Raw genomic sequence first — 26,938 nt, forward strand, 5'->3', positions numbered from 1 at the left:
ACAGCCTTTTAAAAGAGTGGCATTGCCATAGAATATGACGAAAATTGGTTAGATCCAACTAGATCCAAGGTGGTGGAAAATTCAACTTCTAGTGGTGTTGAGGTCCTTTAATGGACCGGAACCTGGTGGTCCTGAGTCGACGATAAGAAAGCAAAAGAGAGAGAGAAAGAGGCTGATATTCCTTGGTTTACGCAGAAAACCAGTAAAGCCCTTTGACACAGGGCTTACGTCGCTCACGAAGGCACCTGGCGCCCTCTTTAGGGGGTGAAAGCACAGTGCACCTTCACCAGAGGGTCTTAGAAGCCTGGGCAGGAGAATGAGCACGATGGGTCCCCGCACTCCAAAGAATTAGCCTGAGAGAGAGAGAGAGAAAGAAAGCAAGACAGGGGACCAAAGCTCTGATGGAGCAAAGGTGTTTTAATCCACATGGTGTGGGCATATATACTGTCTTACAAGGTAGTTATTCTCAGCAAAGATAAAGATTAAAATTCCAGACTTACAAAACATAGGCAATCCATATTAAAGAGAGAGAGTTGTAAAAAATCACTTTTACTGTATGATTCATAAGAAGGAAGAGGGTACTTATCACCGTATTGAAAAACTAACGAAGGAAATGCCTGGATTCCTCAGCCCCGGGAAAGGCTTCCCTCTCAATTCCTGAATATTCAGGAATTAATAAGGAACAGAGGACTCCTGACAGACCCAAAACAGCAAGATCAAGATTATAGCATGAACTTGATGGCATTTGAGGAAAGAAAAAAATATTCATAGTTTTAAATTTTCTAAAGTGCCAGTTGGGAATACCAGACCACCTGACCTGCCTCTTGAGAAATCTGTATGCAGGTCAGGAAGCAACAGTTTGAACTGGACATAGAACAACAGACTGGTTCCAAATAGAAAAGGAGTACGTCAGAGCTGTATATTGTCACCCTGCTTATTTAACTTATATGCAGAGTACATCATGAGAAACGCTGGACTGGAAGAAACATAAACTGGAATCAAGATTGCCGGGAGAAATATCAATAACCTCAGATATGCAGATGACACTACCCTTATGGCAGAAAGTGAAGAGGAACTAAAAAGCCTATTGAAGAAAGTGAAAGTGGAGAGTGAAAAAGTTGGCTTAAAGCTCAACATTTAGAAAACGAAGATCATGGCATCTGGTCCCATCACTTCATGGGAAATAGATGGAGAAACAGTGGAAACAGTGTCAGACTTTATTTTTCTGGGCTCCAAAATCACTGCAGATGGTGACTGCAGCCATGAAATTAAAAGATGCTTACTCCTTGGAAGGAAAGTTATGACCAACCTAGATAGCATATTCAAAAGCAGAGACATTACTTTGCCAACAAAGGTCCATCTAGTCGAGGCTATGGTTTTTCCAGTAGTCATGTATGGATGTGAGAGTTGGACTGTGAAGAAGGCTGAGCGCCGAAGAATTGATGTTTTTGAACTGTGGTGTTGGAGAAGACTCTTGAGAGTCCCTTGGAATGCCAGGAGATCCAACCAGTCCATTCTGAAGGAGATCAGCCCTGGGATTTCTTTGGAAGGAATGATTCTAAAGCTGAAACTCCAGTACTTTGGCCACCTCATGCGAAGAGTTGACTCATTGGAAAAGACTCTGATGCTGGGAGGGATTGGGGGCAGGAGGAGAAGGGGACGACAGAGGATGAGATGGCTGGATGGCATCACTGACTCGATGGATGTGAGTTTGAGTGAACTCCGGGAGTTAGTGATGGACAGGGAGGCCTGGTGTGCTGCGATTCATGGGGTTGCAAAGGGTTGGACACGACTGAGCGACTGAACTGAACTGAAACTGCCAGTTAGTTTATAATGATTCACATATTGAGATATCATTTGAACTTTCAGGGTTATCTTGAGGAATAAAACCAATACTATAAATATAAAACATACATACATGTGTATATATATAGATAGATAGATATACATATGTACACACCCACACAAAGATACAAATATCTTTCAAATCAATAAAAAAGATAGGACATTGAAAAATAAAAAAAAAATTTGAAAAGACACCACACAAAAAGAATATTAAAATGATAAATTTTCATGAAAAGTTATTGAACTTCATTAGTCTACAGGGAAAAGTATATTAGAATCACAGCATAATATACACTTACCACGATGACTGCTATGACATTACATTAAATACTAAATGGCACCCACTCCAGTACTCTTGCCTGGAAAATCCCATGGACGGAGGAGCCTGGTGGGCTGCAGTCCATGGGGTCGCTAAGAGTTGGACATGACTGAACGACTTCACTTTCATTTTTCACTTTCATGCATTGGAGAAGGAAATGGCAACCCACTCCAGTGTTCTTGCCTGGAGAATCCCAGGGACGGGGGAGCCTGGTGGGCTGCCATCTATGGGGTTGCACAGAGTCGGACACAACTGAAGCGACTTGGCAGATATGAAGAATATGGAATAAAATCTCTCGTGCACTGCTATCGTAGTTATTATTCAGCACAACTAATTTAGAAAAAATTTTGGTGGTATGGCTTAAACCTGCGGATATTACATTTTCTAGCAATTTCATCCTTAGGTTGAACTCAAGGAAAATGCATTGGAAATGTTTATTTATACATACCAAAAATATGACAAAGAGTGTTCATAGCAGAAATATTTGTTAAAAGCCAAACAGGAAACTCTTCAAATGCCCATCAACACCAAATAAATGTTGGTGTATTTCCACTGCTGCTGCTGCTGCTGCTGCTAAGTCGCTTCAGTTGTGTCCGACTCTGTGCGACCCCATAGACGGCAGCCCACCACACTCCCCCCTCCCTGGGATTCTCCAGTCAAGAACACTGGAGTGGGTTGCCATTTCCTTCTCCAATGCATGAAAGTGAAAAGTGAAAGGGAACACTATATAGAGATAAAAACATGAACTGATGCAACATGGGTAAATCTCCTAATTATAAGGTTGAGTAAAAAAGAAAGTTAAAGACTCCGTCTGCATCATTCCATTAATCGAAATATCAAAAAACAGAAATCAAATCCTTAATTTTATAAATCAGAATTGTGGTTTTCATTGTGGGAAATATTGATGGAAGAGAGTGCATGGGAGAGGAGAGCTTTTGCACTGATATTATTCTGTGTCTTGGGATATGAATATGGTTACCCAGATATGTTTACTCTGAAGACTTATCTCAATACTTAATGTATCTGTGTGTCTGTTATACAGAAAAGTTAAACTGCAATGATGGTGGAAAATTCAGATAACAGGATAGATTTTTTTGACCACTCAAATACTATGCCTTGACCAAGAAGCTGCTATGAAAAGCTTTTATTTTTTATCTAGTTGCTATATATTTATTATTTTTTCTGGTTTACTTCCTAATGAGGCCCAATGTTCTTTAAGCCTAAGAACCCCAAGCATGCCAGTAAGAACAATTCAGGCCAAACAATGAGAGAGTACAGTTTTCACACATACTAATCTTTTAGAAATTTAGATCTTACACAATGGAAGGAATAATTATCCAGGAAATAAGCAAAAATGTTCTCAGTGAAACTGAATCTACCTCAATTGTTTAAGTGAGTGAATAGTTCACACATTGAGCAAACTGTACTTGAAAAGTTACCCATTTCTTTTATTTTGAGACACAGTGGACATTCGGCTAAAGGCCCAGTGCTGAGTTGTATAATTCAATTAACTTCCTTCTTCTTTTCAAATTATATTATACCTCTGTGTTTAAGTTTTGTTTTGTTTTTTTACATTTTCAAGTATGAACTTAATCAGTACAAAAGGAATGTCATTATCTCTCTATCTAGCTATCTAATTTATCTTACTTGAAAAAGAAAGCTAACTAATCTTTATCATATGAAGATACAATAGATAATACAACCATTAAATCTCCTTTGATATTTATGAAGACTGCATAATCTGGGGCCTTGTCCAGTCTATTTTATCAAAATCTCCAGCGAGAACCCTGAGAACTTTCCTTTCTTTACAAATAATTTGAAAAAGTTAAGGAATTTTGGTACTTGTACCACTAGCAGCAGCAGAAGGGAGGAGATACAGAAGATACAAGCTGTGAGGAAATATTTTGTTCTTTCTGCTCCTTTTCCTCTCATGTTCATTCAAGCTGCACGGGAAGTTTCTCAGATTTATGACAGCTTGTTCTCTTCCTTCCTTTACAGGAAAGAACAGAACAGAACACAGTCAGACCTCGCCTTATGAATAGGCAGCATTACAAAAACTATTAGTCATTTATTTAGACTGTATGCATTTTACCCACGACATTGCTTTTAATTTTATTATTTGAAATGTACATTAAGCTAGATGAGCTTGAAAAAAGCTATTTCATCTTTATTTAAATAACAAGCAAGTACCAATTATGACATAGCTTATAGAGGAAAGACATTCACAAATCTAACCTTATAGGCTTGCAGTCAGTGTCCCTTCAACAGCTGGATTCTGAGACTGGATGAAGCGTGGAGCCTTTATATTGTCAGCTTGGGCATCATTATCTAATTATATTTATGAGAATATTTTGAGAGATAGTAAAGTATGTAATATCTGAAGATTATTTTTATGCAATTCTATGTAGTATCATATAGTGATTAAGAATGACATTTAAGAATCAAGCAAACATAGCTTTGAATTTTAGTGCAAAGTTTCAGTTTCTTCACCTCAAAATGAGTACATTAATACTTCTGCAAGATTGTCTGACACTTAATAAGTGTGTACGCTGCTAAACTTAAAATAGATAACCAACAAGGATCTACTGTATAGTATAAGGAATTCTACTCAGTTTTCTATAATAACCTAAATGGAATAAGAATTTTTAAAAGGATACATATATATGTATAACTGATTCAATTTGCTGCACACCCTGAAACTAATACAACTTTGTGAATCAACTATGTTATTGCTGCTGTTTAGTCACTCAGGCATGTCCAACTCTTTTGTGACTCCCATGGACTGTAGCCTGCTAGATTCCTCTGTTAATGAGATTTCCCAGGCAAGAATACTGGAGTGGGTTGCCATTTCCTTCTCCATAATCAACTATACTTGAATATAAATTTTTTTAAATAAATTATCAATAAAAATTGGAATAAAATATAATTTATGATCCCTAAAGGATTACTAAAGGATTACTGTTGGAGACATTAGTGTGAACTCTTGTTTTACTTAATAATGGTACAGATAGCCACCTATAGAAATTTTTATAAATATATGCACATACACAGTATACACACATCAAACTCTTTGTTTTGTTAGCTGATAGGGCTTAGGATCAGTGACAACAGAGAAATAATAAACACATCTAGAACCAAAATCTTGATTTTTATTAATTCTCCAAAAAAGGGAACTAGAGCTTCTTAGAGAAATGGCTGATTCTACAACTAAGACACAGAATATACAAGATGAGTCTGGAGCATTTCTCAGTGCCAGACATTAATAAAATGCTCAAAATAAGTAAGTAAATAAAAACAACTCTACAATAATGGGAATATATCAAAAGTATTCAGAAGCCAACTAAAAGAGCTCCCAACAGACAAACTGGAACAATTTGAGCAAGGAAATATAGTATTAGCAACATAACCAAAAGTATAATAAGAGTCCATAATGATTTGAATAAATCATTAAGTAAATAAGTGGTTGAGAATTTAAAAACCCCTCACATAGATTGATTTTAATTTCTGTAGATACTTCACTTTTTAGTAGATAAAGTGTTACTTCCTGCTTATTAAGTATGAGCTACAGACTGTGATTTATTCCAAAGTGTACAATATAGAAAGGGAGGGGGAAAAAAAGAGTAACTTTGCAGTGGAAAGTACTGATAAACATTACTTCAGTCAGGTGACCAACATTGATAAGTCGTATAGTTACTATACATTCTTGATGTGATGTGGTATGAATGGTAACGTTAATAAATCTATGGTCTTTTCCCCAAAAATATTATCTCAGTATAATCATGGGGAAAATATTATATAAATCCCAATAGAGGGACATTCTGCTGCTGCTGCTGCTACTGAAGCTACTTAAGCTTCAGTCGTGTCCGACTGTGTGAGACCCCAGAGACGGCAGCCCACCCATCCCTGTGATTCTCCAGGCAAGAACACTGGAGTGGGTTGCCATTTCCTTCTCCAATGCATGGAAGTGAAAAGGGAAAGGGAAGTCACACTGTTGTGTCCGACTCTTAGCGATCCCATGGACTGCAGCCTACCAGGCTCCTCCGTCCATGGGATTTTCCAGGCAGGAGTACTGGAGTGGGGTGCCATTGCCTTCTCCGAGGGACATTCTACAAAATAGCTAATCAGTACTTCTCAAAACTATTAAGGTCATCAAATACAGAGAAACTCTAAGAAGCTTTTCATATCTAAGAGGAACCTAAGAAGACACAACAATTAAATGCAATGTGATGCCCTGAATAGTAGCCTGATAAAGAAAACTAATATTAGAGAATAATCAAGTAAATCTAAACAATATTTGGATTTTAGTTAATAATATCAATATGTGTTCATTTATTGTGATAAGTATGTCATATTAATGTAAGATATTAATTATAGAGGAAACAATGTGAGGTATCCAGGTGTGAGGCTCTCTGTACTATTTTAGCAGAAATTCTGTAAATCTAAAAGTGTTTTAAATGAAAAGTTAAAAAAAAGCACAATTGTTATATTTGAAAAAAAAGAAGAGAGATATAGCTTGTGTTCTTGGATTGGAAGAATTAATATTAAAAAGTCCATACTACCTAAAGCAATCCAGAGTTTTAATGCAATCCCTAACAAAATACTCAAAACATTTTTCATAGAAATAGAAGAAATAATCCTAAAATATGTATGGAACCACAAAAGACTCTGAATTGCCAAAGTAACCTTGAGAGAAAAAAAGAACAAACTGAAAATATCATGCTCCCTGATTTCAAGCTACCCTACAAGGTTACTGTGAAAGTCGCTCAGTTGTGTCCCACTCTTTGTGACCCCATGGACTAGTCCATGGAATTCTCCAGGCCAGAATACTGGAATGAGTAGCCTTTCCCTTCTCCAGGGGATCTTCCCAACCCAGGGATGGAACCCAGATCTCCTGCATTGCAGGCAGATTCTTTACCAGTTGAGCCACAAGGAAAGCCCAAGAGTACTGGAGTGAGTAGCCTATTCTTTCTCCAGGGGATCTTCCCGTAGACCCCAGTTCAATCCCTGGGTCAGGAAGATCGCCTGGAGAAGGAACTAGCAACCCACTCCAGTATCCTTGCCTGAAAAATTCCATGGACAGAGGAGCCTGGTGGGCTGCAGTCCATGGGGTAGCAAAGAGTCTGACATGACTGAGTGACTAACACTTAACTTCACAAAGTTACGTAATTTAAACAGCATGGTACTCACACGGAATCAGGCACATGGTCCAATGAAACAGAATAAAGAGCTCATGAATAAATCCAGGCACTTATGGCTAATTAATCTGTGTCAAAGGAAGCAAGAATATACAAGAGAAAAAGTAGTGTCTTCAATAACATATTCTGGGGAAACTGGACAATTATATGTAAAAGAGAAAAAATAGAACATTTTGCAATACCTTATACAAAAATAAAATTAAAATGGATTAAAGACTTAAATGTAAGATCTGAAACCATAAAACTCCTAGAGGAAAATACAGGCAGAACACTGTTTGACAGAACCCATAGAAGTTATATACATACTGATATGTTTGGTTCTGTCTCCTAAGGCAAAAGAAAAATAAGTAAATGGGACCTAATTAAACTTAAAAAAAATTTGTACAGCAAAGGAAAGCATAGATAAAATGAAAAGACAACCTACTAGGAGGATGGGAGAAAACATTTCCAAATTATATGACCAATAAGTGATTAACATCCAAAATATACACACAGATACAATTCAATATTAAAAAAAAAAAAAAAAAAAAAGAACTGAATCAAAAATGGCAGAAGACCTGAATAGACATTTTTCCAAAAAGATATATTGATTTCCAACAGGAAAAAAAAAGCTCAACAGGTATGTCCTTGGTAATCCAGGGGCGAAGAATCTGCTTTCTAGTACAAGTTACTCAGGTTTGATCCTTGATCAGAGAATTAATATCCCACGTGCCGGGAGGAAACAAAGCCCATGCACCACAACATGCACAAACAGACTTTCTAGTCTGCATGCTGTAACAAAAAGCACAACCAAGCACAGCAATCAAGATTTAAAACCCAGAGCAGCCAAAATTAAAAAAAAAAAAAATGAATAAATAAATAATAAAAAGTTTGTTTTTTAAAGTTCAACATTGCTAATCATCAGAGAGAAACAAATAAAAAACACAAGAAGATATTATCTCACACTTGTCAGAAGGCTATCATTTAAAAGACTAGAAATAACGAGTTTTGATGAGTATGAGGAGAAAAGGGAACCTTAGTACACATTGTTGGTCGGAAAATAATCCGGCACAGACTCTACAGAAAACAGTATAGAGGTTCCTTAAAAAACTAAAGATAGAAGGCCCATGAGATCCAGCAATCCCACTGTTGGGTATAAATTCAAAGAAAACGAAAACACTAATTTGAAAGATACATGCACCCCAGTGTTCATAGCAGCATTTATAATACATGAGATGTGGATACAACCTCTGTCCTTCCACTGATGAATGTGTAAATAAGATGATGAATGGGTAAATATGCACATGGAATAGTACTGAGTCATAGAAAGAATGAAATTCTGACATTTGCAATAATGTAAATACACTTAGAGAGCATTATGCTTAGTGAAATGAGTTAGACAGAGAAAGACACATACTGTATGTTAACCTTCCTGAGTGGAATCTATAAAGTAGAACAAATGACTATAATATAACAGAAACAGATTCAGAGATATAGAGAACAAACTAGTGGTTACCAGGAGAGGGACGTATGGACAGACAAAATAGTGGTATGTATTTAAGCTATACAAACTACGATGTGTAAAATAAATAAACAACAAGGTTGTATTGTACAGCACAGAGAGACATAGTCTTTATTTTGTAATAGCTTTAAACAGGGTACAGTCTATAAAAAAATTGACTCACAATGCTATACATCCGAAACTAACATAATATTGTAAATCAATTATGTTCAATTAAAAATAAAAGAATGCTAATATATCTCTTAGATATAAGAGATCTCTTGTAATGAGACATCTCTTATAAAAGCTTACCTTAAAACTTATACATATTTACTAGAAGATTTATATTCCAAGGAAAAATCCATCAAAGAGACCAACAGATAGACCTAAGAGTAGAAAAAGGGGTAGAAAAGACATTGGATTGGGAAGGTGTAGTGGAGATTCAGCCTAGAGAATCTCTTGTAGGCACCAGATTGTATATGAAATATTGAAACTATTATTAAGGGATCCACATCTGTTCAGATACAAGATGAAGAAACCAAGATGCCATATCAAGGCAATAGGAAATTCTCAGGAATCACAGGAAGCTGTTGAATTCTGGAAGGACTCTCCATAGGAAGTAAGTTCCTGCCCTCAGCTTAGGTGCTCAGAGCAGAGCTCCTATTCCCAGGGAATAGCCGTAGGGAGACTAATGGTGATCTTTCATCTTTGGAGACTTGAAAATTACATACTCAGAATTTAGGAATTTGGATAAACAGAAATTAGGTATAGAAACAACATTTCCAAAACCTGAACCATACTATCTGAGACATGAATCGTATAATTCCAAGAGAGGCAAGGCCGGATGAGCTATGACTCAGGGAACAACTTGAAATCCTGAAGACAGACAGTAATGGCACAAAGTGTTCTGGGTCAAATTTTAAGGAAAGGGAAATTGGAGCAGAGCTAGGAAACACAGTACCAGTGTTAAAGCAGCATTTCTTGAGTCATGTTAGTAGGGAGTAGAACTTAATTTTAAACCACAAGGAAAATGCAGGAATAGTTTATGAAAAGGTGACAGCTTGTCCTAGTTTTAGGGACTCTCAGAATGAGTGATTAACCACATTGAAAAATCAAAGCTTAGAAGCACATTTTTTCTTCCTTTATAAAACCATTCAATTGCCCAAATTAAATCCTAACTGTCCTTATTTCACCAAACTGCAGATCAGACTTCTTTCTTCAGATTTTCAGTTTAGGTTCCTCAAATCTCTGTACGGAACTGAAGTTCAGTCTCAGACATTTCCTTCTTATAAATGGCATCGAATTTCTCATTTTGGGCCACTGTGAAATAATTCTTCCAGTCACCTGCAATCCCTAAAAATTACAAATAAGAAAACATATGAAAGAATAAAATATTTTCTTTATGAAGGAAAAGTCATTGTATAAAAAAAGAAAAGACTGAAAGAGTTTAAAGGAAGCCTTTCTTTGTATTTGGATACTTTAAAATTCATTTCTTTTTTTATTGGTAATTACTGCCATCTGTATATAAATAAACAGCAGGCTTCTCTGGTGACTCAGATGGTAAAGAATCTGCTTGCAATGCAGGAGACCCAGGCTTGATTCCTGGGTCAGGAAGACCCCCTGGAGAAGGGAATGGCTACCCATTCCAGTATTCTTGCCTGGAGAATTCCATGGACAGAGGTGGGCTACAGTCCATGGGGTCACAAAGAGTTGGACACAATTGAACAACTAATTCTTTGACATGTTCATAATTAAACAGACTCTGGTTTTAAAGAAACATTATAAGAAGGATTAGTTTTCTTGTCTAAATTTGCAGCTGTACAATAATTTCCTGAAAGAAATTATTTTAGTGTTTCTAATTGTCCCAGATCATGGGGTTACCACTGGTCACTGAATCGATGATCAGGGAATATTTTACAGTCTTTCATGAGTTGCTTTTGGAAACTGTACAAAGACTGGTCATGAGTATAGTCACACTGTGAAACAGAAAGTTGATAAATATCATTTCCCAGAAATAATAAATGAGGATGTTAGGATATTTGGATGATTCTTGTGTTTCCTGAACTCACTAGATACATCTTATTTTAATTTTAGAGGAGAAGAATAGCATTAAAACTAAACATATAAAATCACTGAACAATTTTTATAGAAGTGAAACTGTTGGAATATAAATTTACATTTAATCTTTTATTCTTGGATGCTTAAAAATATTTATTTGAAAATAAATGTTTAATGTACTGCTGATGTGTTTGGAGGAAAAAATTAATTTTGCAATTTATTTAACATTAAATTGAACTTCCCTGGTGGTCCAGTGTTTAAGAATCTGCCTGCCAATCAAGGGGACATGGGTTCTGTCCCTGACCCAGGAAGATCCCACATGCCATGGGGCAACTAAGCCCATGCACCACAACTACTGAGTTCATGCTCTAGAGCCCGTGAGCTGCAGCTACTGAGTTTGGAGGCCACCACTACTGAGCCCACATGCCCTAGAGCCTCTCGTCTGCAACAAGAGAAGCCACCACAAAGAGAAGCCTGTTCTGCGCAACCAGAGAGTAGCCCCCAGTTGCCAAAACTGGAGAAAGCCCATGTGCAGCAATGAGGACTCAGAGCAGCCAAAAATAAGTAAAATTTAAAAATAAATAAATACAATCATATTGAACTACAAGTCTTATTAAACCATGATGGCTTCATGAAGATTTTAAATCATTTCAACAAGAGACATCCCCATAGACAAAATTGTTTCCCTGGTTATTATACTTTATTCTATTTTCACCAGAAGTTGATAGTTCTTTGGAATGTATGTGAGGATAGTTCATAGTTGGGATAGTATACCTCTAAAGATGTCATTGAAAAGAGGAAGTGTAGATTTAAACAATAAAGAGATATATAAAGCATTCTAATAATAAATTCTATTTTGAGTATAAATATTCTATACACAAAAACGTTTGCTTCACAAGAGTGAGGAAGTATAAAAATGTTTTGATAAAATAAATTCTGGCCAAATCCCAGGATTTTCTGTTTTGTTGCAGTTTGGGACATAAGCATAAACATTGGATTTTATCATCTCCCTATCGTCATTAATATTGTGTGAGTAAACTATGACCTTGATTATCCAGGGTGGAATTCTTCAAAACTGTTCTTAGCCCTTTGTTCATACTTCACTTTTCAGAATTTTCCAATATCCATTCTCTTGTGTTACAATATGAGCTTCTTGAGCATATATGTGTTATTTACATTCTAGAAAATATGATCTGCATATAGGTATTCATGAAGACCTTTTCTTAAATATTAACTAACAAATAAAAGGTATCTTTTAAGTATTATTGAACACATGAATAAATAAACAAATAGATGTTATATTAGATAAGAACATACTAAACTGCAAGATAATAGGACTTGCTACTTTTGTGTATATAATTTTTGGTCAGAAAAAAATACAGTGTAAGCTTACATATCTTCTATGAAAGTCCTCCCCCAAAGCTTGTGCTTCAGATGTTATTCTTTTCTCCATTTTATCAGTGATGTAACCAGAACTTTGGCAGATTTATTAGAGTATGCAGTGTCAAAGGTTCAGGGAATGGCACAGCCTGGATAAATCCCAGAGCACACTGACCACAAAAGTTGTGTCCTTCACTACTCCCAGAGGGGTGGAAAGAGTGTCTTTCTTGTGTACTCTCTTCCTTTGAAGTTGTAGAAACCGTGGAATCCAAATACTGAGGTTATTTCTATACCCTAATGAGATATCATCCAATGGCATAAATATTCATGACTGGGGGAAAGCTCTCTTGGAAGTTACATTCAATGATCTGATATAATGAAAATTTGCCTTATTTAATTAATAAGGGTTTGGGTTTTTTTTTTTTTTTGGTCTCTGTTTCTTCCACCAGGAAAACACGTGTGTGTTGTTGTGTGTTGTGTTGTATCAGTCTTCTTTGTTCAAACTTGTAATGCACCATTTACAATGAAAAATTAGCCTTGACCTCTTATACTAGAGCTTACTTTTTAAGTAGTGTTTTGAAAATTTAAAAAAAAACATAATTTGAAAACACTAGGTGTACACTAAGGTACAGAGAAAAATGTGTTAGAAAATTCTGTAATCATATAATACTTTCAGAGAAGGAAATGGCAACCCACTCCAGTGTTCTTGCCTGGAGAATCCCAGGGACGGGGGAGCCTGGTGGGCTGCCGTCTATGGGGTCACACAGAGTCGGACACGACTGAAGTGACTTAGCATCGAGGGTCTTAATCCACATGTTCATACATACAATATATTTCCAGGTTATGTTTACTTTCAGACACACCAACTGAAATTTTATCTTTCTCTCCAGTTCAGTAAAGAATATTGAAAAGATAGGGTGACATGACTAGGTGGATAAATTCTCACATTTAAGATAATAACACATTTTTGACCCAAAACACATGTGATAACCCACAATTTATAGTACTTGACTTAATTGAAATAGAGCTGTATTTTGACAGTGAATGTCATATTTCTCTATTGTTATCTTAAGTTAAATATAGATTCCATGTTTACCATTAACATAATTCAGATAGTATTTTTAGGGAACAAACACTTCCCACATGCCCTTTCTCTTTGTGAATCCTTCTTAACAAAATGACCGCTGCTTTCTAATGATAATGAGTCTATAGAGAAGATGGTACTGCACTGACTGACATTAATTTATTACTATGAGGAAGGAGGAGGCCTGTGCCAATTTAAATAAAGATTTAAGTTTTAGGAATAAAAAAATACAGAATGACTCACATCAGAAGTGATAAAACCACTCCCTTTTTGCAGGGTTGTAAAGAAAGGGAGAAAGATTATTAGGTACTCAAGGTGTTCAATAACAGGTCTACATGCATTAGTCCCTTTAATAATTTCCAATCTAACTCAGCAACTTTTATGGTAGGTATTTTTAGTGTCCTTATTTTACAGATGAAAAAATTGAGCCCCAAACTGGCTAAATAACTGGGTAGAGATTACAAAGCTCACCCTCATTTCAGAGCAATTCATAAGAAAGCAGAAAGGAAAAATAAACTCAGAAAATAATTACCTTTGCGCATAAATGAGGACTTGCTGTGGTCCATCACTTCACTTGGTAGATGTGTATAATTCACTAGAGGGTTGTCCTTCATCATTTCAAATGATGTGTGATGGATTATCTTATCCAAGATCTCATCATCCAGGTTTTTCTCTAGAAATCGAACAACCTTCTTGATTTCTTGCTTTGGATTCTATCAATAGGGTAGAGATACACCCAAGAAAATGGTAAAAAATAAATCATTAAAATAGTATGAAAAAAATCATGAAAATGAAAAAAGATCAATAATTTATGTTTAGTAAAGGTAAAGTGGAAATATTTTGTTTATTCTAAGCCTTATTTTTCATTCAAAGTACAATAATAATAAACTTTAACATAATTATTAATAGCATTTAGTAAAACAGATTGTAGCAAAAATTTTAAGCTCAATTTGCAGTTAAATTTGAAAACTGAATGTTTTAGGGACCCAGTATCTTTATTCCATATTTATTTTTCTGTTACTCCTCCAAATTGGTTTCTTGTTTATAATAATAATATTTAATAAAAATAATGTAATAAATTCAGGCAAAACTGAAGATATTTTTAAAATTTATTAACACTGATGAAATCTTGCTTGGATGTACATTATTAAAAACAAACTTCAGTGAAGTTGCAAAGATAGCAAATTATTCATTAGTCATTGAGAATAAGAAGAAAAAAATCTCAGAAATAAATAATTTTTTCAAATTCTAATGGCATTAACTTAATATCTGGAACCTTTTAGGAAGCTAAGCAAAAATATATATAGATATGTCTAGAAAGATTTTGAAGGGATTAACATCTAAGCTTAATTTAGAAAGATGTGTCAGAGTTTACCAAGATGCAGTCTCCTGAGCAGTTGGAGAGTAAATTTCCAGTAAAGAAAATATAACTCTTGGAAGCATCAACTCACTGTGTTCAAGTGAAAAAAAAGAAAAGTGGTTGGAGTTGGGGTTGAGTTGTTCATAGGAGTGAGAGAGGCTACGAGGCAGTAAAGATGAATTGAGATAAAATTTAGAGCATCATTGGATGTCCTGCTGAAGGATTTGGATTGTACCTGTTATGTAGTAGGGACACAACTCTTTAATAATGTGTCTTATTAACTCTGTGTGTGTTGAGTGTGTGTGTGTCTGTGTGTGTGTATTGAATGTGTTTGCGTGTTTATGTTTTGGTGAAGAGTTTCCTATAATGGAAGTTCTGACAATATTTTATGTATCAGGCCTTGACAAGAGAACACTGAGATGGTTACTAATGGGGTGCCAGGGGTTAGCATGACTTAAATGTCAGAAATGATGATAGTGGAGAAAAGACTAAGAGAAAAGTTAGTAGTGAAAACACAGAAAAAACATATGGACAGGCAAACAAATATAGAGCAATTTCTGTTACATATTTATAGTGTTTGAAAAATAATTTGGCCACGGCCAAAGTATCAGTGATGATGCTAACTTACAGACAAGTAGAAGTTAAAGCAGAGAGTGCTAGCTTCTACTTCTTTTTCACCTCATTGATTGAGAGTTTGAGAATTGATGCAGACATTCATAAACCTGATATAAATTACTAGACTTCTCTCTGAATTTTATTCTTGATCTATAGTTATAATTTTGTCATATTATTGTTTTTATATGAAAACCATTTCTATAACATTGTCTAAAATATAACCATGATAGGAAAAAATGTTGTCTAAAAAGTTTAATGTATAGTAAGTTTGAGTGGGATTCAAAATATCAGGATATTCTTATAGAACTGATTAGGCCAGACCGTAAATCAGTATGCATAAATTGACCTGAAAAAGGCATTTTCAGTGAATAAGGAGAGAAATATTTGACACAAGAGTGTAATGTGGAGAGCAGCATGATGGCTGACTCAGAATTTGGATACCAGCTCAGCCTAGGAAATGTATTATTTTGTTTATCCTATGGAGAAAAAGAACTACATCCAGAAGTTAAATTTGCTCTCTTCATAAAGTGAATAAGTTTCACTTTGGTCTCCAGAAAGTAAAAATAAAATACTTGGCACAGAAAGACAATTTTCTGTCTTATGAAGAACTTATAACTTAATTCTGATTAATCAAGCACCCAAGGGAGAGCACCACTTTTTAAAAGTGGTTTCATAAAACCACTCTAGTTTTACAGCTGTGTAATGTGTTGCCAGCAAATTGTCATAAAGGGGCAATGGTAATGTTTAGATCACAGATTCTCTATGAGATACAAGTAAGTATAATAGAGAGTGGGAGCCTGAGCAGAGTAGAAAAGGACTCTTATTGATAAGATATGAGAAATGCCCTGAGAGTTTCTCAGAAATACATGCAACAAGAGAGATTTTACATAAGGTAAGGTTTCTGTGCTGAGTAGGATAAAAAAAAAAAAAAAAAAGTGAAAGTGTTTCTCACTCGGTCCTGTCCAACTCTTTGCGACCCCATGGACTGTAGCCCACCAGTCTCCTCTGTCCATGAATTTTCCAGGCAAAAATACTGGGATGGGTTGCCATTCCCTTCTCCAGGAGATTTACCCAATCCAAGGACTGAACCAGAGTCTCCCGTATTGCAGGCAGGTTCTTTATTGATGTCACTCAAATGTTTGTAAGGAGAAGGAAATGGCAACCCTCTCCAGTACTCTTGCCTGAAAATTCCATGGATGGAGGAGCCTGGTAGGTTACAGCCATGGTAGGTTACAGTTCACAAAGAGTCAGACACGACTGAGCAACTTCACTTTCTTTCTTTCTATAGTTCTTTTTGGAGAAGGAAATGGCAACCTACGCCAGTGTTCTCAGCCTGGAGAATCCCGTGGACAGAGGGGCCTGGTGGCCTACAGGCTATGGGGTTGCAGAGAGCCGGACACGACTAAGCAACTAACACACACACACACACACAAATGTTTGCAACCACTACTCATTCATTCATTCAAGCAATCACTTATGCATACAATAAGTGGCCATGAGCACCTATATATGCATGTGGTAGGTGTTATAAGTACTGTGGATGCTGTTACAAGAAAGGTAGGTATGCTTTCCATCAAGAATCTGAAATTCCACAAGATATCCTTATTTGCATGTTCAGGCTTTTACAACTAGATAAGCTTGGTTTCCATGTTTGTGTGTGTGCGTGCATGTGTGTATTACCTAATGCAATAAAATAGCCTGAGGATAGGCCTGGAACTTTGCAATAGTATTTAGGCTAATACTAGTTCATATGGGAGACTAGAAAAATCTTTATGAATCCCTGAACTAACAGTTAGGAAGAATATAAAAGAGAGGAGCACACTTAAATATAATATGTAGGGCATGTGAACCAATGGGATATTCAGGAGAAAATGGAACCATATTCACTACATGAAAGTCAATGAGGATAATTTACTTTCAAACTTTCAATACTGAATGAACAACCAAACATCATTAACCAAAAGACAGAATAAAAGAAAAGGATTACTTTTGGAGAGAGAGAGAAGCAAGATGAGTTTAATTTTCAACATGTTAAATTTGAGGGTCATTTAAATGGCAACCCACTCCAGTACTCTTGCCTGGAAAATCCCATGGACGGAGGAGCCTGGTGGGCTGCAGTCCATGAGGTCGCTGAGGGTCGGACACGACTGAGTGACTTCACTTTCACTTTTCACTTTCATGCATTGGAGAAGGAAATGGCAACCCACTCCAGTGTTCTTGCCTGGAGAACCCCAGGGACGGGGGAGCCTGGTGGGCTGCCGTCTATGGGGTCTCACAGAGTCGGACACGACTGAAGTGACTTAGCAGTAGCAGTTAAAAAAAACAAGGATCTGAATTCAGGTTAGAAGTTAAAATGGAGTTTTTGGTGGGTAATTAGCACATAGTTTTGGCAACAGTGGGAATAGATATGATCATCAATCTGTAACAAAGAGTTCAAAAAAAATGATGACCAAATGATAGAGATTCACAGGAAAACCATGACAGAATGATAACCCATTAAATGAGGGAGACAAATTTGAAAAGAAAGGTGCTCAAGAGAAACACAATGATTGAAAAGGATAAGAGGATTAAAATGTCACTGATTTCACAATTAGATTCATTAAAGATCTTAGCAAGATCTGGGTAAACAGACATGGAAAATAGGCAAAGCAATTATATCATTTGAACTCCATAGATTAATTGAAAAAACTATTAATCCTTTTGCTCCAGGATGTAGTTGAGGAATTTTCTATAATGTATTTCTACTATTTTACCTCTTTCATATCTTCATAGAATAAGAAAAGTATCGGGTGTCCTTCCTTTTTCTTCCACCAACTTTTAACATGATTAAACCAGGAACCATAGGCCACTAAAACCAAAGAAATAGCTTATTTCCATAAACATTTATCAAATTGAAGATTTGTTTGTGAAAAATAAGTCAAATTATACAAATATTTTGTGGAATTTAGTAATCAAGGAACTGAAACTATAAAGTCTATGTAAACAAGTATATATAATCAGCTACTTATAGATGCACAAATTTCAGATTTTTAAATATATTAATTGCAAAAGAAACATTTCAAATAGAAATACATTGACCTCCAATAGGTTACACTTGGCCACATGCAGAAGAAAACTATTCTTTTATGAAATACTCATATCACTTATGTATCTAACTACTGTAAATGTATGTATAAAAGATTTAACTAATGATTTGGGCAAATAAATTTTTGTTGTGAGTAGGAACTGAGAATGGGTTTTTATCGACTGAAAAGAGATTTGAGAATATTTTCATTAAGCTGATGTTTAATAGCGGGATTATATATTGAATGCCAGCAAATATTAAATGTATTTGATTTAATTTGAAATGATTTTTGAATGTACTTGTTACTGATTTGGAAAAAGAAATGTTTTGAAAGGGAAATTCATACTTGTAATGTTTAATATTATTAAAAATAATTTTTAGTGACATTAATTTTTAGCTAAGACCATCCTACCATTTCCAGTCAAGAATTTCTCTAGATATTCTCCCCAGGTTCCAGGAAGAGGCTGCAAATTATTCATTAAGTCAAAGTGGTAAAATGAGACAGCAACATCCTTGGCATTTCGAGCCAGATAAATGATCTGTAGGGGGAAGATGAAGAAAATCAAATGCATGATATTTTGTTTAAGAAAAAAGTAACATACAGTAGGCATGTAAAACAACAGATCTGAAATCCATGAAATTAAAAACAGTGAAATATTAAGAAAATTAATAGAAATGAAAAAGTTGGTTCTTTTTTTAAAAAACCAACAAAATTGATAAATATCTAACAAGTCTGACAAAATAGAGAGGACATAAGTTACTGATAATGAGAAGTCTTTGGATGTGCAGGCACAAGAGATATGTGAAAAGTCTCTAACTTCCTTTCAATTTTGCTATCAATCTAAAATTCTTTAAAAATAAAATCACTGTAGAAAATAAAGTCTGTTAAAGAATAAGGAGGGAGAATTTTTAACAACTTTTCTTTTTTTTTAATTTACTTTTTATTGAAGGATAATTTCTTTACAGAATTTTGCTGTTTTCTGTCAAACCTTAACATGAGATAGCCATAGGTAAGTAAGTTTTAGTCGCTCATTCATACCCAACTCTTTGAAACCCCATGGACTGCAGCCCACCAGGCTCCTCTATCCATGAGATTTTCCAGGCAAGGATACTGGACTGGGTTGCCATTTCCTTCTCCAGAATCAGCCATCAGTTCAGTTCAGTTCAGTTCAGTCCTCAGTTGTGTCCGACTCTTTGTGATCCCATGAATTGCAGCACCCCAGGCCTCCCTGTCTGTCACCAGTTTCTAGAGTTCACTCAAACTCACATCCATCGAGTTGGTGATGCCATCCAGCCATCTCATCCTCTGTCGTCCTCTTCTTCTTCTGGCCCCAATCCCTCCCAGCATCAGTCTTTTCCAATGAGTCAACTCTTCGCATGAGGTGGCCAAAGTACTGGAGTTTGAGCTTTAGCATCATTCCTTCCAAAGAACACCCAGGATTGATCTCCTTTAGAATGGACTGGTTGGATCTCCTTGCAGCCCAAGGGACTCTCAAGAGTCTTCTCCAACACCACAGTTCAAAAGCATCAATTCTTCTGTCCTCAGCTTTCTTCACAGTCCAACTCTCACATCCATACATGACTACTGGAAAAACCATAGCCTTGACTAGACAGACCTTTGTGGCAAAGTAATGTCTCTGCTTTTGAATATGCTATCTAGGTTGGTCATAACTTATCTTCCAAGGAGTAAGCATCTTTTAATTTCATGGCTGCGGTCACCATCTGCAGTGATTTTGGAGCCCCCCAAAATAAAGCATGACACTGTTTTGACTGTTTCCCCATCTATTTCCCATGAAGTGGTGGGACCAGATGCCATGATATTAGTTTTTTGAATGCTGAGCTTGAAGCCAACTTTTTCACTCTTCTCTTTCATTTTCTTCAAGAGGCTCTTTCGTTCCTCTTCACTTTCTGCCATAAGCGTAGTGTCATCTGCATATCTGAGGTTATTGATATTTCTCCCGGCAATCTTGATTGCAGCTTGTGCTTCTTCCAGCCCAGCATTTCTCATGATGTACTCTGCATATAAGTTAAATAAGCAGGGTGACAATATATAGCACTGACGTACTCCTTTTCCTATTTGGAACCAGTCTGTTGTTCCATGTCCAGTTCTAACTGTTGCTTTCTGACCTGCATATAGGGTTCTCAAGAGGCAGATCAGGTGGTCTGGTATTCCCATCTCTTTCAGAATTTTCCACAGTTTATTGTGATCCACACAGTCAAAGGCTTTGGCATAGTCAATAAAGCAGAAATAGATGTTTTTCTGGAACTCTCTTCCTTTTTTGATGATCCATCAGATGTTGGCAATTTGATCTCTGGTTCCTCTGCCTTTTCTAAAACCAGCTTGAACATCTGGAGGTTCATGGTTTATGTATTGCTGAAGCCTGGCTTGGAGAATTTTGAGCATTTCTTTACTAGTGTGTGAGATGGGTGCAATTGTGTGGTAGTTTGAGCATTCTTTGGCATTGCCTTTCTTTGGGATTGGAATGAAAACTGACATTTTCCAGTCCTGTGACCACTGCTAAGTTTTCCAAATTTTGGTATATTGAGTGCAGGTCTTTCACAGCATCATCTTTCAGGATTTGAAATAGCTCAAGTGGAATTTCATCACCTCCACCAGCTTTGTTCGTAGTGGTGCTTCCTAAGGCCTACTTGACCTCACATTCCAAGATGTCTGGCTCTAGGTGAGTGATCACACCATCGTGATTATCTTGGTGGTGAAGATCTTTTTAGTACATCCATAGATATACATATATCCCCTCCCTTTTGAACCTCCCTCCCATCTTCCTGCCTATCCCACCCCTCCAGGTTGATACATAGCCCCTTTTTGAGTTTCCTGAGCCATACAGCAAATTCCCATTGGATATCTATTTTATATATGATAATGTAAGTTTCCATGTTACTCTTTCCATACATCTCACCCTCTCCTCCCCTCTCTCCATGTCCATAAGTCTATTCTTTATGTCTGTTTCTCCATTGTTGCCCTGTAAATAAATTCTTCAGTACCATTTTTTTAGATTCAGTATATATGTGTTAAAATATGTTATTTATGTTTCTCTTTCTGGCTTACTTCACTCTGTATAATAGGTTCTAGGTTCATCCAACTCATTAGAACTGACTTTTTATAGCTGAGTAATAATATTCCATCGTGTATATGTACCACAATTTCTTTATCCATTCATCTGTCGATGGACATCTAGGTTGCTTCCATGTTCTAGCTATCTTACCTAGTGCTGGGATACATGGGTCTCTATCAGTTTTGGTTTGCTGAGGGTATATGCCTAGAAGTGGGACTGCTGGGTCATATGGTGGTTTTATTCCCAGTTTTTTAAGGAATCTCCATACCATCTTCCATAGTGGTTGTATCGATTTACATTCTCACCAACAGTGCAAGAGTGCTCCCTTTTCTCCACACTCTCTCCAGCATTTATTGTTTGTAGACTTCTTGATGATGGCCTTTCTGACCAGTGTGAATTGATATCTCTTTATAGTTTTGATTTGTATTTCTCTAATAATGAGTGATGTTGAGCATCTTCTCATGTGTTTGTTAGCCATCTGTATGTCTTCTTTGGAGAAATTTCTGTTTAGATCTGTTTCCCACTTTTTGATTGGGTTGTGTGTTTTTCTGGTATTGAGATGTATGAGCTGCTTATATATTTTGGAAATTAATCCTTTGTCAGTTGTTTCATTTGCTATTATTTTCTCCAGTTCTGAGGGCTATCTTTGACCTTGTTTATAGTTTCCTTTGCTGTGCAAAAGCTTTTAAGTTTAATCAGGTCCCATTTGTTTACTTTTATGTTTATTTCCATTACTCTAGGAGGTGGGTCATAGAGGATCTGTTTTGATTTATATCATCGAGTGTTCTGCCTATGATTTCCTCTAAGAGTTTTATAGTTTCTGGTCTTACATTTAGGTCTTTAATCCATTTTGAGTTTATCTTTGTGTATGGTGTTAGGAAGTATTCTAATTTCATTCTTTTACATGTAGCTGTCTAGTTTTCCCAGCACCATTTATTGGAGAGCCTGTCTTTGCCCCATTGTATGTTCCTGCCTCCTTTGTCAAAAATAAGGTACCCATAGGTGCATGGTTTTATTTCTAGGCTTTCAATCTTATTCCATTGGTCTATACTTCTGTTTTTGTGCCAGTACCATACTGTCTTGATGAATGTATCTTTGTAATATAATCTGAAGTCAGAAAGGTTGATTCCTCCAGCTCCATTTTTCTTTCTCAAGACTGCTTTGGCTGTTCAGGGTCTTTTGTGTTTGCATATGAATTGTGAAATTTTTTGTTCTTGTTCTGTGAAAAATTCCATTGGTAATTTGATAGGGATTGTAGATTGCATTTGGCACTATAGTCATTTTCACAATATTGATTCTTCCTACCCAGGAACAGGGAATATTCTTTCATCTGTTTATGTCATCTTTGATTTCTTTCATTAGTGTCTTATAATTTTCTGTGTATAGTTCTTTTGTCTCCTTAGGTCAGTTTATTCCAAGATATTTAATTCTTTTTGTTGCAATGGTGAATGGGATTGATTCCTTAATTTTTCTTTCTGGTTTTTCATTGTTAGTATATAGAAATTCAAGTGAATTTTGTATCCTGAAACATTGCTAAATTCACTGATTAGCTCTAGTAATTTTCTGATACTATCTTTAGTGTTGTCTTTGTACAGTATCATGTCATCTGCAAACAGTGAGAGCTTTACTTCTTTTCTGATCTGGATTCCTTTTATTTCTTTTTCTTCTCTGATTGCTGTAGCTAGGACTTCCAGAACTATGTTGAATAATAGTGGCAAAGGTGAACACCCTTGTCTTATTTCTGGTCTTAGGGGGAATGCTTTCAGTTTTTCACCATTGAGAATAATGTTTGCCATAGGCTTATCATATATGGCCTTTATTTGTTGAGATGGGTTCCTTCTATGCCCATTTTCTGAAGAGTTTTAATCATAAATAGGTGCTAAATTTTGTCAAAGGCTTTTTCTGCATCAATTGAGATTATATTATGATTTTTATCTTCCAACTTGTTAATATGGTGTATCACATTGATTGATTTCATATATAGAAGAATCCTTGCATCCCTGGAATAAACACAATTTGATCATGGTGTATTAGCTTTTTGATGTGTTGCTGAGTTCTGTTTGCTAAAATTTTGTTGAGGATTTTTACATCTATGTTCATCTGTGATATTGGCCTGTAATTTTCTTTTTTTGTGTTGTCTTTGTCTTGATTTGGTATCAGGGTGACAGTGGCATTGTAGGATGAGTTTGGAAGTGTTCCTTTCTCTGAAATTTTCTGAAAGAATTTTAAAAAGATAGATTTTAAAAGGATAGATTAGCTCTGCTCTAAATGTTTGATAGAATTTTCCTGTGATGCCATCTGGTCCTGAGCTTTTGTTTTTAGGGAATTTTTTTTTTTAATCACAGCTTTAAATTCAGTGCTTATAATTGGGTTGTTCATAATTTCTGTTTCTTCCTGGTTCAGTCTTGGAAGATTTAACTTTTCTAATAAACTTTCCATTTCTTCCAGGTTATCTATTTTATTGTCATATTGTTGTTCATAATAGTCTCTTATAATCCTTTATATTTCTGCATTGTCTGTTGAAACCTCTCCTTTTTAATTTCTAATTTTGTTGATTTGATTCTTCTCTCTTTTTGTCTTGATGAGTCTGGCTAAAAGGTTTATCCATCTTGTTTATCTTCTCAAAGAACCAGCTTTTAGTTTTATTAATCTTTACTATTGTTTCATGTTTTTTTTTCACTTATATCTGCTCTAATCTTTATGATTTCTTTCCTTCTACTAATTTTTATTGTTGTTGTTGTTCTTCTTCTTCCAGTTGTTTTAGGTGTAAAGTTAGATTGTCTATTTGGTGTTTTACTTGTTTTTTGAGGTACAATTGTATTGCTATAAACTTCCCTCTTAGAATTGCTTTTGCTGCATCCCATAGGTTTTGAGTTGTTATACTTTGTCATTTGTTTCTAGAAATTTTTTGATTTCTTTAGTAACCTGATGTTTATTTAGAAACATGTTGTTTAATCTCCATGTGTTTGTGCTTCTTATAGTTTTTTTCTTGTAATTGTTATCTAGTCTGATAGCACTGTGGTCAGAGAAGATGCTTGATACAATTTCAATTTTCTTAAATTCACTGAGGTTTGATTTGTGACTCAAGCTGTGGTCTATCCTGGAGAATGTTCCATGTGCACTTGAGAAGAAGGTGTATTCTTCTGCATTTGGATGTAATGTCCTGAAGGTATCAATGAGATCCATCTCATCTAATGTGTTATTTAAGACTTGTGTTTCCTTATTAATTTTCTATTTTGATGATCTGTCTATTGATGTGAGTGGCATGTTAATGTCTCCTACTTTTATTGTATTACTGTCAATTTCTCCTTTTTTGTCTGCTAGTGTTTGTCTAATGTATTGAGGTGCTCCTTTGTTGGCTGCATAGATATTTACAATCGTTATGTCTTCCTCTTGAATTGACCCCTTGATCACTTGATATGTAGTGTCCCCTTGATATGTAGTGTCCTTCCTTATCTCTTGCAATCTTCTTTATTTTAAGGTCTATTTCATCTGATATGAGGATTGCTACTCCAGCTGTCTTTTGCTTCCCATTTGCATGGAATGTATTTTTCCATCCTTTTACTTTCAGTCTATATGTGTCTCAAAGTCTGAAGTGTGTTTCTTATAGACAGAATATATTTGGGTCTTGTTTTTGTATCCATTCAGCCAGTCTGTGTCTTTTGTTTAGAGCATTTAATCCATTTACACTTAAAGCAATTATTGATATATATGATGTTCCTATTGCCATTTTCTTAATTGTTTAGGGTTAATTTTGTAGATCTTTTGTCTTCTCTTGTTTTTCTTGACTGCATAAGTCCCTTTAACATTTGTTATAAAGCTGGTTTGGTGGTACTGAATTCTCTTAACTTTTCCTTGTCTGAAAAGCTTTTTATTTCTCCATCAATTTTGAATGAGATCCTTGCTGGGTATAGTAATCTTGGTTGTAGACTTCTCCCTTTCAGTTCTTTAAATATATCCTGCCATTCCCTTCTGGCCTGAAGAGTTTCTGCTGAAAGATCAGCTGTTAAGTCTTTGGGGTTTCCTTTGTATATGTTACCTGTTGCTTTTCCCTTGCTGCTTTTAATATTCTTTGTGTGTGTGTGTATTTGAAACTTCCCTCATAGCTTAGTTGGTAAAGCTTCTGCCTGCAATGTGGGAGACTTGAGTTCAATTCCTGGGTCAGAAAGTTCCCCTGGGGAAGGAAAAGGAAACCCACTCTAGTATTCTTGCCTGGAGAATTACATGGACAGAGGAGCCTGGCAGGCTACAGTTCATGGGATTGTAAGAGTCAGACACGACTTAGCACTATCTTTTTCTTTCTTTGTGTTTAGTCTTTGTTAGTTTGATTAGTATGTGTCTTGGCATGTTTTACCTTGGGTTTATCCTGTATGAGACTCTCTGTGCCTCTTGAAATTGCTTGACTATTTCCTTTTCCATGTTGGGGAAATCTTCAGCTATAATCTCTTCAAACATTTTTTCATATCCTTTCTTTTACTCTTCTTCTTCTGGGACCCCTATAATTCGAATGTTGGTGTGTTTGATATTGTCCCAGAGGTCTTTGAGACTATCCTCAGTTCTTTTTATTCTTTTTAATTTATTCTGCTCTTCAGAAGTTATTTCCACCATTTTATCTCCAGCTCACTGATTCCTTTTCCGCTTCAGATATTCTGCTATTGAATCCTTCTAGAGTATTTTTAATTTCAGTAATTGTGTTGTTTGTATGTTTATTCTTTAATTCCTCTAGGTCTTTGTTAATTGATTCTTGCATTTTCTCCATTTTGTTTTCAAGATTTTTGATCATCTTTACTATCATTATTCTGAATTCTCTTTCAGATAGTTTGCCTATTTCCTCTTCTTTTTTTTTTTTTTTTTTTTTTTGACTTCTGTGTTTGTAGTTTGTTCCTTCATTTGTGTAGTATTTCTCTGCCTTTTCATTTTTTGTTTTAACTTATTGTGTTTGAGGTCTCCTTTTCCCAGGGGTCAAGGTTTAATTCTTTCTTCCTTTTGGTTTCTGCCATCCTAAGGTTGGTCCAGTGGTTTGTGTAAGCTTCGTATAGGGTGAGATTTGTGCTGAGTTTTTGTTTGTTCATTTTTCCTCTGATGGGCAAGGCTAAGTGAGGTGGTAATCCTGTCTGCTGATGACTGGGTTTGTGATTTTGTTTTGTTTGTTGTTTAGATGAGGTGTACTTCACAGGGTGCTACTGGTGGATGGGTGATGCTGGGTCTTGTATTCAAGTGGTTTCCTTTGTGTGAGTTTTCACTATTTGATACTACTTAGGGTTATTTTTCTGGTAGTCTAGGGTCTTGGAGTCAGTGTTCCCACTCTAAAGGCTCAGAACTTGGTCTTTTCTGTTCACTTAGCTTCATTTGAAAATGAGCTACTTTAATTAACTTCTCACCACTGTGGCATCAGAGACCAAGCTTGTCCTTCTTCAAAGAGGAGACGCCAAGTCAGCCTTTCATGAGGTGCTCATTCTAAGCC

General features: G+C 35.9%; 1 protein-coding gene across 3 annotated transcripts in view; it reads right to left on the reverse strand.

Moving 5' to 3' along the window:
* Positions 1 to 8,958: 8,958 nt before the first annotated feature.
* Positions 8,959 to 26,938, reverse strand: part of SULT1B1 (sulfotransferase family 1B member 1) — a 35,953-nt gene continuing 17,973 nt past the window's right edge. For all 3 annotated transcript variants that reach the window (XM_055587478.1, XM_055587477.1, XM_055587479.1), the window contains 4 exons: positions 18,813 to 18,939; positions 18,090 to 18,184; positions 13,894 to 14,074; positions 8,959 to 10,192 (listed from right to left, as the gene is read on the reverse strand). In XM_055587478.1, the coding sequence (XP_055443453.1) occupies positions 10,080 to 10,192; positions 13,894 to 14,074; positions 18,090 to 18,184; positions 18,813 to 18,939 (516 nt within the window). In that variant the 3' untranslated portion in view covers positions 8,959 to 10,079. The remainder of the gene's footprint in view (positions 10,193 to 13,893; positions 14,075 to 18,089; positions 18,185 to 18,812; positions 18,940 to 26,938) is intronic.

The sequence above is a fragment of the Bubalus kerabau genome, chromosome 7 (genome assembly GCF_029407905.1).
Source record: "Bubalus kerabau isolate K-KA32 ecotype Philippines breed swamp buffalo chromosome 7, PCC_UOA_SB_1v2, whole genome shotgun sequence".
Lineage (NCBI taxonomy): Eukaryota > Metazoa > Chordata > Mammalia > Artiodactyla > Bovidae > Bubalus > Bubalus kerabau.